The sequence below is a fragment of the Mus musculus genome, chromosome 13 (genome assembly GCF_000001635.26).
Source record: "Mus musculus strain C57BL/6J chromosome 13, GRCm38.p6 C57BL/6J".
In the NCBI taxonomy this organism is placed as follows: Eukaryota; Metazoa; Chordata; class Mammalia; order Rodentia; family Muridae; genus Mus; species Mus musculus.
The window spans coordinates 106,894,331-106,907,466 of record NC_000079.6 but is presented as its reverse complement, the minus strand read 5'-3'; the positions used below and the strand labels follow the sequence as shown (position 1 = coordinate 106,907,466).

The window sequence follows — 13,136 nt, the reverse complement described above, 5'->3', positions numbered from 1 at the left end:
CGAGTATGTGGTGGACAGATGGGAGAGACAGAGAAATGGAGCAGCCGGAGCATTGTGAAAAGAGATGGGACTGGAGACTCAGGAGTGGAGAGGAGTAGCCTGTTGTGAATGGCCAGCCCTGCCACCTGGGCCATGGTGAAGTCAAGCTCTGCCGTAGCTGTCACTGAGGGCCATGTCTGAGTCTGTGACTACGAAGTGGCAGTGGTCAGTGTCAATGACCATGGCTTATATTACCACTAGAGAACTTGAGGATGACCCTGGTTGGGGCAGCCACTGGGACCGCCTGAATGTCCAGGGACTGTGCAGAACTGGCCCTGTCCCTTACTGGATGCTCCTCTCTGGAGGGCTGGCCCCATCTCTCACTACTGACAGCACGTGGAAAGCAGGCCCCTTGCCTTGCTCAGGCAGCACAGAAGAGCTGGCTCTGAAGGCGGGGAGTGTGTGTGTGGATGTGTGTCGCGTCCCACTCGACTAGCAAGAAAGACGCAACCACCGGTTCTTCTGCGGCAAGCTTTATTGCTTCTTCAGGAGGGAAGACCCCAACCCTGGAAAATGGTGTTGCTTATATAGCCCTCAGCCATGGCGTTTCAGCACCTGATGTGGCGTGTCAGCTCCTGATTTGTTGCTCTCCCATCACCCCATTACTACGCTCCGAGATGGGCAGTGACTAGGCGTGAGTTCACTCTCGCACCTGCGTACAAGGCGTGTTTACTAGTTAGGCACAGCGGAGGCCAGCGCCATCTTATAATGGCGATTGCTCGCAGCATGGCTCTCCACAGATGTGAGTGTAGGAGAGCTGACTCTACCACTTGTCTGCTATTGGGTGGCTTGGGCACAGAGGTGATCCCTCCCTGTCCCCACCTCTGGCAGTCAGGAAAGCTGCTCACAGAGTCAATGAGCTTTAGAGAGCTAGCTCTGCCCCTCACCAACTGTAGCACTCCAGAGAGCGGGCCCTGAATCTTGCCTGGACAGCACAGCAGAGCTGGCCCCAGTGGTTGGGAGCAGGTTAGCCAGCCCCAAGGACGAGAGTGCAGGAGAGCTGGCCCTGCCATTTGTCTGTTCTGAGGTGGCATGGGTGTGGGAGTGATGTGCCCACCTCTCCTCACTTTGTTGGGAGAGCTGGCCCTGCTTCCTCACTGACTTTAGCACTTGGGAGAGCAGGCCCTGCACCTTTCCTGGGCAAAGAAAAGAGCTTGACTTCACCATGGTCCAGGTGGCAGGGCTGGCCATTCACAACAGGCTACTCCTACAGTGGAGCTGGCCTAATGGTGAACACATGGGTGAGCCAGCACTGAGCATGCCCAGCCCAACACAGTCCTGCTGTTCCAAAGCTACAGGATCTCTATAGTACAGGGCAACAGCAGGATAACTGAGAGGAGTCCTGACAAGACTGATGGTGTCACAGAAGCCAGAGATCTTGAACCAGACCAGACTCACTGTAACAGACTTTGCAAGTGAAGATGTGTGGACAGAGATATACCATGGTATCATGTTAGCTTGATTTCTGTTGATTTATTTTACAACTGTGTTTAAATGTTTATTTTCAATATCTGTGTATAAATGTTTTGCCTCCATGTATGTATATGCACCATATGTGTTCCTGATGCCATTGGAAGTCAGAATTGAGCATCAAATCCCCTGGAACTATAGTTAACAGATGGTTGTGAACCACCATGTGTGTTCTGGAAGTTGAACCTTGGTCCTCTTCTAGAACGTGTTTGTTTAATTGCTGAGCCATCTGCCTTACACAGATTTTTTTTTTTCTTTTTTGATATAGCCCTGGTTGGTCTGGACCTTCCTATGTAGATAGGGATGGCCTCTTTCCCAGAGAACCACCTGTCTCTGCCTCCCAAGTGCTGAGGTTAAAGGCTGCACCACTTCTCCCATTTGTTTTGCTCTATTTCTAGGAGTCAGGATTAAAGAAATGATCTACTTTGTCTTTCTATTTTTAAAAATTAATTTATTTATTTTTATGTATATGAGTACACTGTAGCTGTACAGATGGGTGTGAGCCTTCATGTGGTTGTCGGGAATTGTACTTAGGACCTCTGCTTGCTCCGGTCAACCCTGCTCACTTAGTTCCTGCTGGCTCCGGTCCAAAGATTTATTTATTATTATAAATAAGTACACTGTAGCTGTCTTCAGATGCCCCAGAAGGGGACGTCTGATCTTATTACAGTGGTTGTGAACTACCATGTGGTTGCTGGAATTTGAACTCAGGACCTTCAGAAGAGCAGTCAGTGCTCTTAGCCACTGAGCCATCTCGCCAGCCCCCCCCCCCCCCCTTGCCTTTCAACGTCAAATATGTAGAACATTCTGGGTTACAGCTAACCTTTATTAATGGTTACTCAGCAATAAAAGTATGAATTGCTTGGGCTGTTAAAGGGTACAGTCTTCTTATTTGTTGATTGGTTCTCAGGTATTTGTTTTAGCCTAGCAGTCGCTTCAGTATTATGGTTGGCTTTGTTGTAGTGTCCTTTCAGTTCTTTTCCCTGTCTTCTGCGATAAAAGCCTGCCTAGCATCTGATGCTAAGCTTGGTGGACCATTTACCACATTGTGCTGAACGTTCACTTAACTTTCTCAGATCACTGAGGTAGCACTTTTATTGCTGCAGTTCTGCTATCTAGCCTAGAAAACTGCACATGTGGTTGGTGCTTAATAACTGTTAAGTAAATAATTAGGCTGAGTATATGGTACAGTGATTGAGTGTTTATTTGCCTAGGAAGAGCACAGGGTCTGGATTCAGTTCCCAGCACTGAAAAACAAAGCAGCCCCAAAATACAATGGAAGAAGAGCTCTGTTCTTAGAAATGAAGGTATTTAAACTGGGCGTGGTGGCACCTGTGAGAGGCGGAGGCAGGTGGAGCTCTGTGAGTTTGAGGCCAAACTGACATCCTTTCTAGTTAGTTCCGAGCCTGCTAAGCCATGTAATAAAACCTTAGCTTCAAAAAACAAACAAGAAAGTATAAAGCAAAATTTCATGGGAACAAGCTCTTTTTAGATTATATAGAGCTAAAACTATCTAGGAGAAAGCTGATTGGCTGAGCCTAGAAGCACAGATATGTATGCGTGTAGGTCATAGGTGCTAGGACAGGGTCTGGTCGTGTAGGATGGAGGTGCAGATAGCTAGCTGTGTGGGAAGACTGCTATGAAGAGTTTCGCTGCTTAAGCTGTCCTTACTATATTGGCATGAGAGCAGGAGAGCTAGTCCTGCCTCTTCACTGGCGTTAGCACTTGGGACAATGGGCCCTGCACCTTACCTGGGCAACACAATGGAGCTGGCCTAATGGTGAACACAGCGGTGAGCCAGCGCCAAGGGTGTGAGCGCAGGAGAGCCTTCCCAGTCCAACACAGGCTGCAACAGTCAGTCAGTCTGTTTGTCCGTCCTATCTATCTATCTATCTATCTATCTATCTAAATGTGTTCTTTAATGTGCCACACCTGAGGAAAGTGAAAAACAAATGACTTCATATTCCCGTCTTATCTGATTGTTCTCCAGTTCTTCTCAGAGATATTTTTACATAGCATTTCTTTGAGCCAGGAGGTGAACTCTATCTCTTAAGATCTCTTAATTAATTTAGAAGAGTGCCATTCCCTTCCCTTCTGTTCTGTTCTGTTGGTTGTCTGCCATGCTGTGTGCCCGGCTTCTGTGCTTGTTGACTGCTTCTTGCTGATTAGTCTCAGGTGAAAGTGTCCTGGTTTCTACAGTTTGTTGCATGGTGATACGTTCCATGGCTTTAATATTTTATTGCTAACTTTTCCTAGTGGGAATTGTGAGGACAGTGACCTTAGTATCTAAGAATACTTGAGAAGGTAAGACAGGTTAAGCCTACGTTAATGGCTCGCTTTGTGTGTTGGAAGGGGTTAAGTGTGTGCTTCTCAGGTGAAGTCACCAAGCTGTGGGTTGGCGGCACTCTATCTTCTGGTTAGAAATAGAATATCGACCGCTTAAGGGTTTCGAGAGCCAGTTCTCAGGAGTGCTTATCATATAGCTTATTTGTGTAGTGTCTTCATGAACATACTTCCCTGCCATGTTTTTTAGAAGAAAATGTAGAAAAAACCATTTGTGTCCCTCTTACCTGGTTTACTTCACTAGTTTGTCTTTTCCGTCTGAGCCTTTTATTTTTATTTATTTATTATTTTTTTAATATCTAAACAATAGTGCTTTATTGAAAAAGGGTTAATTTAAATGGATACAAAGTTGAAGTGTGAAATGTTTTCAAACTACATTTCTACAAGTACAAGTTACTTCTTAGTGAAAGAGCAAGTATCTGTTAGCAAAAGCAGTAAAACTGAAGGGGGTTGGAATTGTGGCTGCAAGACCTCACAATCCACACTGCCAATCTTAGATGTCAGCTGGCCCAAAGTAGCACCTTAACTCAAAAACATGGGACTCACACTGAATACTTGGGAATTGCTTCATTTTTTTGTTTGCTTTTAAATCTCTCTCCAACAAAATTAATGTCAAAATAAGCCAAACAAAGGACTGCATGGGTACTCTAAAGTCATTGATGCTTTTCTTGATAGGAACTTCACACAATGACTTCCCTGACCACTCACAGTGATGCAATGTGAAGGGGCAAAGTGAGCAAATGTATTTTTCCTCGTTAATTTATAAATAATCATGCTTAAGCTTCATCATATTAGTACTACTGAGTTTTGGCCTGAATTAAACGTAAATCCCTGCCTCATCATCAATCAAAGCCCTTCCTCCAGCAAATGAAAGCACACAGTTAGTACCTGCTTTGCCCCACACCACTGCCTCCTTCACCTGCCCCTTCCCTTCTAAGGCCACGGCCTGACATTAGAAGACAGGGTAGAAGGGGGAAGTGCCAGAATATAAACCAGGCAGGACTCTGCTTGCCTGCTTGGGGCACAGATCTGAAAAGCCTTTCGTTCATGGTGTGAAGACATTTATACTACACACACTGAAGAAAATGACAGTGCCTAGAAACCGAGGAGACAGTCTGCACATAAAAAACCCAGCACTGCTATTTTCCTTTCAATAGAAGGATCACTGAAAAGGGGAAGAGTTAGACGAAAACCTGGCAGGCATCTGGGCTTCAAGTGGCCTTTTGTTCAAGAGCACCACCCAGTCACAAGCCTGGCGTTGGATCCATGCCAGCCAAGGACTATGATTTCCACTGTCATGGTCTTTTGCACCTAGTTATAGAAAGTACATTAAAGTGCAGTATAAAATATAAACATTTTGGTTTCTTTAAAAAAAGTATTGCCTTTTTAGTTGAGTAAAAATTTTACTGACTCTTCCTTATAAAGAGTCTTGTTACAATATGAAGCTGGAGCTCATAGCTGCTTTGGTTCTCTCCACAGCATAGCATAATCAGCATCCACAGTATAAAAAGTCCTTGTAGTGAGTTTTCTCTACAGAGGTTTGAAAATGATCTGGCACTAGAATCCAGAGCCCGTCTGAGCCTTTTAGAAGCAGACATTAGTTGATGGCTTCTGGAGTATGGTTTCTTTCTTTAAATCTGTCTTCCCTTGTTTTACAGTAGGACTAAACAATTATAAAATAGCTGAATACTTGTTTAAAGATAGTCACTGTAAAATAGACTCTTCAGAGAGAGCTATCAGAGGAGGATTTGCAGTTGAGAAGATGGGTCGGTTATGGTACTGAATTTAAGAAAAGTGGGCGTTCTAGTCAAGGAGTCGGGAATGGTGTGAGAGGTTAGGTTACTATGAGGAAACAGCCAGGGGGGGGGACCGCGCGGGCACTGTATAAGTCAGCCAGTTCCTAGCCCATTGGTAAGTTTTTTTAACATTGGTCTAGGTTAGAACTATACTCTGAAAGCCACGTGGTTTGTGTATTTCTAGCTTTAACTATGTGAACACCATGGACAGAGCTGGAGGAGGAACACAGAAGTCTAACTAACTTCATAGTTTAGCACATGAGTGTGTGTGGCATACTGAGTGATGGTCCATAAATAATGGGCTTAAAAATGAGCTATCAACCCATTAATGAATGCAAAATATAGATACTGATGGGATAGATATTGGTTCTTTTTCTTTTTTTTTTTTTTTTTTTTGTTTTTTTGTTTTTTCGAGACAGGGTTTCTCTGTGTAGCCCTGGCTGTCCTGGAACTCACTTTGTAGACCAGGCTGGCCTCGAACTGACAAATCCGCCTGCCTCTGCCTCCCAAGTGCTGGGATTAAAGGTGTGCGCCAATACCGCCTGGCGATAGATATTGTTATAAGAGAATAATTCTTTTTTCTTTTGAAGATTTATTTATTTTATATATGAGTGCACTATTGCAGACACACTAAAAGAAGGCACCAGATTCCATTACAACCATTACAACCACATGGTTGTGAGCAATCCTTTGGTTGCTGGGAATTGAACTCAGGACCTGTAGGTGAACAGTCAGTGCTCTTAACTGCTGAATCCCAAGTGACTAATTCTTTAAGAATATACCCCTGTGTGTATGTATGTGTTTAAAGCAACCAATGTACACTATAAATATTACTGTTAAAAGATTATAGTTAAAAATCTTCCAAGCATCATCATACTTTTTAATTCTTTAAAATCTTTACTGAAGATAAGGTTTTCATTATAAGGCCACGATGTATTGCTTTGTAGTTGTAATTTATTATTAAAGTGTGTAACATACAGATTTGGTGCATTTTCTTGCAGTTAGCTTCTGGAATTTATAATTTTGCCTGTTCTCTGTGGAACCATCATACAGACACATTTCTGCAGCACGTTTCTTCTGGCAATGAAGCTGCGGTTCTGAGTTCACTAGAGCGAACACTGCTATCGTTAAAAGGTACTGTTGAACTTGATCTGCTCACCTTTGAAATATCATGCCCAGCACAGTTCCCAAGTAGCTGCTCTGGACAGATATCTTTCTCAGTTGTACTTGAGAAGATGGTTGCATTTCTCTGTATGACAAGAACTAGAGTTCTTTTTGTTTGGTAAGAAATGTCACAATATCAAGGCCTTTTCAGTGGAAGAGTTATGTCACTGTGGTTTCAGGCCTGCCACCATGCTTCTTCCGTGTGCCTCTACTTTGCTGTACATTTCTCCTTCTGGGCCCCACTGTCACCATTGTCCTGTTAATGCTCCAGTCCTGCGTGCTTAGTTGAGTGGGGTCTTTCACGTTTATGCCTCAGGCAGGGCAAGCCCTGTTTTAGGGGGCGGCTGTAGGGATGCTACTTTGGCCCATGCTTTCCTATAGTGTGCTTGTAAGCATTCTTGTAGCATCATTTCCATCTCACCTTCTGCGAACCAAGTTACTGGCCTTACTGAGTAACTAAGGCCACTCCTTCTGCCCACTCGTTTGTCTGGTTATCATCACCCCACGCAGTCCTCTTCCTAACCCTGATCTACTCAGCACTATACCTTAGAATCTCACCATGCTCTCTTGAAACAATCCTAGTGCATCACTTACACGAACTGACTAGACTGTGTATGCACAACCCCTAAACTGTGAGCCCAACTGGGTGAGATCTGTCAACAAAAGTGTGAGTGGCTTTAAAGAACTGCCCACATTTGAGTTGTAGACAATTACATTTTGAGCTTTTTTTAAAAAACACAAGCAGGCCCGGAACTCAGTAGACAGGAAGACCGGGCTGTTCTTGAGCTCACAGAGATCTGATTCCCTCTGCTCCCTGAGTCCTGGCATAAAGATGTACACTGCCACACTCAGCCTAAATTTAATTTTAGTATATGGTCTTTGGCCTCATGAACATTATCTAGCAGATAATTCTGTAGTAATATAGATAGCAATGCTTACTTAATAAAGTGACTTTAAATTTTATATTCAGCTGGGATGAGGCCCAACCTTAGTGTGTTGCCTGGTGTTCAAGAGACCCTAGGTTCTACCCTCTCCTCCCAGATTGTTTTATGCTATCATCCTCGCTGTGGAGTTGTGCTGTTTTAGATGTATGATACTATTGAATCCTTTAGTAACTATGCAGTCAGATAGTAACCACATTTCCCACTAGGAAAGTGGATATAGAAAAACTGCCCTAAGCAATACAGTTATAAGTACCAGAGAAAGGATTTAAATCTAGCCCTGACTCAAAAAACTATGACCTTAATTGTCATTGTACACCAGGTTTTAGCTACCGTAAGATGTGTTTACTATCGAGCATTCTCATCTACTCCAGATATGTACAGAATTTAGTTTTCCATTGGTTTTAGGAGAGACACTGTTTACATAGCCTAAAGTTGAAGCTTTGAGTTGTATCTTACAGTTTCTAAGAATGAATTACCCTGAATTTCAAAATAAGTCGTCCTAACAGTTATGCATCTAGTGTAGCTACATGAACAAGCATTGCTCATTTTGTTCAGAAGAACTAGGCTTTGTATTTACCCAAATTGACTGGGTGGCCTGTCTTTATCTACTAACTGAGGAGACAAGTGTCTTTTAATCTTGTCTGAGTTTTGTTACTCACATTCATTTTAATTATGATTGTAATAGAATAAAATATGAAAAAGTATGCTTCAAATGAACCTTTTTGCTTTTCAGTGCTGCGGAAGTTAACTGTGAATGGATTTGTGGAACCTCATAAGAATATGGAGGTGATGGTAAGAAATAGAAAGGACTTCTGACAACTGACCTTGGGAAGGGTTAGGGGTTTTTCTGATTGGTTTACTTTTATTTGCCATTGATTTGGAGCAGTGTTAGTTGAGTGGCCATGTAGGTTTTTTTGTACTTTTTGTATGTTATAGTGAATTTTATAGTTGTTAGCTTCCACCAGGTCACACTTCTGAGAAAGGAGATGAAGTTAGAGAAAAAGTTAGGGCCTAGGATATTTTTCAATTATAGGTACACTGACTGTTAATTTCAATTTAAGTTGAACTCCTACGAATTCGAATGCTTTAACAATATTAATAGGTACATTCTAAACATCAGTTAAGTCTTTGATATTTTAAAAGTGAGATATTTCTCTTCATATCAGTAATATATGATGTTTATACAAGGTTTGATGAATAAGTACATGAACTGTAGATGTAGTTAATATAAGGTGCTTGTATCTACAGGGGCCCTGTGTTAGATTCCTACCACTACAAAGTGAGGCAGAGGAGGTCACTGGGAATGGCAGATGTCTTGAAATGTCAGATCTGGGTCCCAGTGACACACCTTTTCCAACAAGAGTACACCTCCTAGTCTTTCACACATAGTTCCAGTAACTGGGAACCAAGTATTTAAACATAGAAGCCTTGGGACCATTCTTATTCAAGCCAGCAGAGTCCACAAACAAACTGTGTGTGTAAACAATCTTATGCAAGACCATACAGGTTTTTTTGTCTTAGTTACTGTTCTATTGCTGTGAAGAGACCATAATCAAGGCAGCTTATAAAGAGAACATTTAATTGGAGCCTTGTTTACGGGATCAGAAGGGCAGTCCATGATCATTGCAGCAAGAAACATGCATGCAGGCAGGCATGGCGCCAGAGTAGCAGTAGCGGAGAGCTTACATCTTGACTGGTTGGCAGCAGTTGAGGGAGGGGTGCCTGGGCCTGGCATGGCCTTTTAAAACCTCTAGCCCACGCCCATTGGCACACTCCTCGTACCTCCTGATTCAAACAGTTCCACCACCTTGGAACCCAACACTGAAGCCATTTTCATTCAGACTACCAAAGTTGTAGTATATATTACTGTTGATATACAGCCATCTATTTTTTTTTTCTGTGCAGAAGTATATAGCTATGCAATTTCTACTTAAATACAAATTGGTTTTCATGATGAGTTTACACGTTCTATGGGGATTGTGTTTTGCTGGCTGCACAGAATCAAGGGAAGTAGTGTGTTGAGTTGGGCCTTAGGGTCTCCTAAAACACACTGAAGAGGTTAGCTCTTAGATTCTTGTTGTAGATTTGTTTATGATAAGGAGTTGTTGCTCAGCATGATACACACCTGTAATATCAATTTCTTGTTATGTTCTGACTGGAAGACTGCAAATTTGAGGCCCGATTGGATAACTTAGCAAGACCATATCTCAAAATAGAAAGGGATGGAAGTGTAACTTAGAGCTATGGCACTTGTTAGCATGTGTATTCATGATCCTTCTCCTTCATTTTCTACCATGGTGGGCTTCTAGGCATGTATGACCACATCTAGCTCTCTCAGATACTTCTATAAAACCTGTCTGCTAGATGCTTTAGTACCCTTGATGAAAATCACAAGGTTATGCTTATAACAGCATATAGAGACATTTTAAAATATGTTCTTTTCTAGGGTTTTTTACATGGAATATTTGAACGTCTAAAACAGTTTCTGGAGTGCAGTAAGTGTTTCCATTGCAGTTTTGACTGTAGAGCTACATTCATTACTATTTATCCATTTTAATTAATAGCTCTGATTAATGAGGGCTAATAGATTAGTGAATTACTTCCAACTTATCAATAGTTTCTACTCTGTAGGTGTAAATCTTGTACAGTGATTTGTCTCAGTATCACTTTTGAACAGTCTGAGTGAGGGCTTGGTAGGTGGCAGATCCTGTATGTGACTAGAATTAGTATCGTCAGATTTGGTAAGTAACTACTGAGCCTGTATCAGAAGCTTAGTTTTGCCTGCAGAGCCCTGTCTTATCCTGAGTCCAGAGAAACCTTTCCTAAATGCTGCATTGTGTGCGCATTCTTCTGTCTACTTAATATTGCTACCCTAGGCACCATCATTTCAAGACAGAATAAATAAATACTATGTGTTAAGTGCTACTTAGATTTTTATAGATTATCTCTCTTAGTATGGGTTATATATCACTCGGATATTAATTTCCCAAAATTATACCTTATGTAATTGTTTGTATCCTATGTCCCACAAAGGAAATATGTTGGGGTTCTACTTTTATTGGTGACTTGTTATCCTGTCCCTTCCATATATGTGATTGTGATGTGCACACACACACACACACACACACACACACACACACACACACACACTGACTTGAATGTGATTGAATAGCTGAGTTCCCAGAGCGCACACATGCACGTGCACATGCACACACACAGTGAGTATATTAAAATACTTGCTGTCTGAATCTAAATCTCATTTGTAGAGGTTGTTGATTACTTTATACATGTTTTTAGTTCAGCAAATACTTAATGGAACATGTTGTTAGGCATTTTCTTGTATTGTAGTTAATTTTTAAAAACAGGTTGCTTTGCTCTGGTCATCACCAAGAGGGTAGTAGAAGTTAGATGAATGAGATAAATGTCAAGGCAGAATGAGGGGAAAGGAATTGACGGACAGCTGTGTTGAATATACAAAATTAAGTAGATGAGTTTTTTAGAAATTTACAGGTTTATTGTAAAGTGACAAAACTATGAAGAACACATTGTCCTTTGCCTGCTTTGAACTGAAAATGCTTCAGATACAGCTGATTTAGTTTTTAAAAATGCCTTATAATTTGTTGCTAAAATTGTTACCATTTTATTTAAAATGTTAAGTTTAAATTTTGGAATTAGTTTTGTTCATTGTAATTTTGATTACAATTCTGTTTTATTAGGAACAAATCTTGCTATTTCAACCATGAATTTCTTATGTGAAATATCTTATTTTTAATAAAATTTTGATGTGTTTTGTGAATTTACAGACTACTAAAAACTTAAATTTTATTCTTAATAGGCAGAAGTATAGGTACAGATAATGTGTGTCGAGATAGACTGGAAAAGACCATCATTCTTTTTACTAAAGTGGTAAGCTTTCTCTTTTAGTTATGTTTGTTTACCCAAGTATAATACACCCTCACAATTAGAAAGGAGATATATTTGTAATATTTTTTGCTTTAATGAAAGGAAAATTAGGTTTGTGGAAAACTGAAAATAGCTTTTGTATCTTTAAACTATGTATAGTAATTAAATTTACATACCCAATGTCATAGTTTACATCCTAGCACTCACAAGCGTTTGGTTATGTTATCAGCACTGGGCAAAGGAAATCACCCAAAATGAGTATTAGAAAAATTGAGTCTTCTAAAGTTCATTATTCTTAGATTTATCAGAGAAAAGCAGGAAAAAGGAAAATAGCAGTTCAGCCAGAAGCGGATGAGACGCAGCTGGCAGCAGCTATACTATTACAACGTGTATTCACAGTGACTTCAGATTATCATCACAACTACCACACCTTTTGAGTAGAATTTATGGTTTTACTGTACTAGGCAATGCATATAAATGCTAGAGCTAAGTTTTCTATAATATTTTGTGAAAGTTGATGTTTGGAGAATTAGTAAGAAATAAAAAGAACTGTGTGGTGCCACTTGGGAAGGCCTGATTAGAGACTGCATGCACAAAATGGGTACTTAAAAGTGGTCAGAGTATCTTGTTCCTTTTACTGATGCCTTAGTAGTAGGGTTAGACTTTAAGGCCAGTTGTCTTCATTTCTCACATTCTAGATAGCATCAGCCATCAAAACCAAATCACTTTCACCTTTAAAAGCCCTATACAAAGCTGACTTTATTTATTTATCTGTTTATATTTATTTTGAGACAGGGTCTCTGTGTAGCTCTGGTAATCCTAGAACTTACTATGTAGAAGACCCAGTTGGCCTCACCTCACAGAGATCCGCTTGCCTCTGCCTCCCAAGTGCAGGGATTCAATGTGTGTCTCCACGCCCAGCCTGATTTAGATTCTTCACATAGAGAAACTAAGAGGATGATGACATTAAGTCAGGAGGGCAGTGGATGGCACTGACACTTGGCGTGCCTTTCTGTTAGTGTAGTTCCTGCTGGCTGTCAGAGAGTTGCTGAGGGGCATTTCCTTTTTTATAAAGGATTCTAGCAGGTAATGTAAGAGGAGTAATGTAATGTCATCATTGTGTAACCCTGAAGGACGTATCAGGCCCAGGCAGTGGTCATCAAGAGTAGGAAGGCTGCTGAAGAGATTTGGGTACACACTCATCAGATGGTCTCGCACATAGAGAGCCAGTATTATGCACACAGTCTGTTTTAAATAGTTTTTAAAATGTTTATTTAATATGAGTGCTCTGCTGCATGTACAACTGCAGGCCAGCAGAGGGCATCAGATCCCCTTAGATGGCTGTGAGCCACCATGTGGGGTGCTGGGAGTTGAAGTCAGGACTTTTGTAAGAAATAGCCAGTGCTCTTAACTGCTGAGCCTTCCCACATAGTCTGTTTTAGAAACCACATTTATTAGTAGCCTATTGAGTTTCTTA

General features: G+C 41.3%; 1 protein-coding gene across 2 annotated transcripts in view; it reads left to right on the top strand.

Moving 5' to 3' along the window:
• Nucleotides 1-13,136, top strand: part of Ipo11 (importin 11) — a 142,520-nt gene that overhangs the window by 29,492 nt on the left and 99,892 nt on the right. For both annotated transcript variants that reach the window (NM_029665.4, NM_001360897.1), the window contains exons 6-9: nucleotides 6,650-6,782; nucleotides 8,490-8,548; nucleotides 10,203-10,251; nucleotides 11,592-11,662. In NM_029665.4, coding sequence (NP_083941.2) covers nucleotides 6,650-6,782; nucleotides 8,490-8,548; nucleotides 10,203-10,251; nucleotides 11,592-11,662 — 312 coding nt within the window. The remainder of the gene's footprint in view (nucleotides 1-6,649; nucleotides 6,783-8,489; nucleotides 8,549-10,202; nucleotides 10,252-11,591; nucleotides 11,663-13,136) is intronic.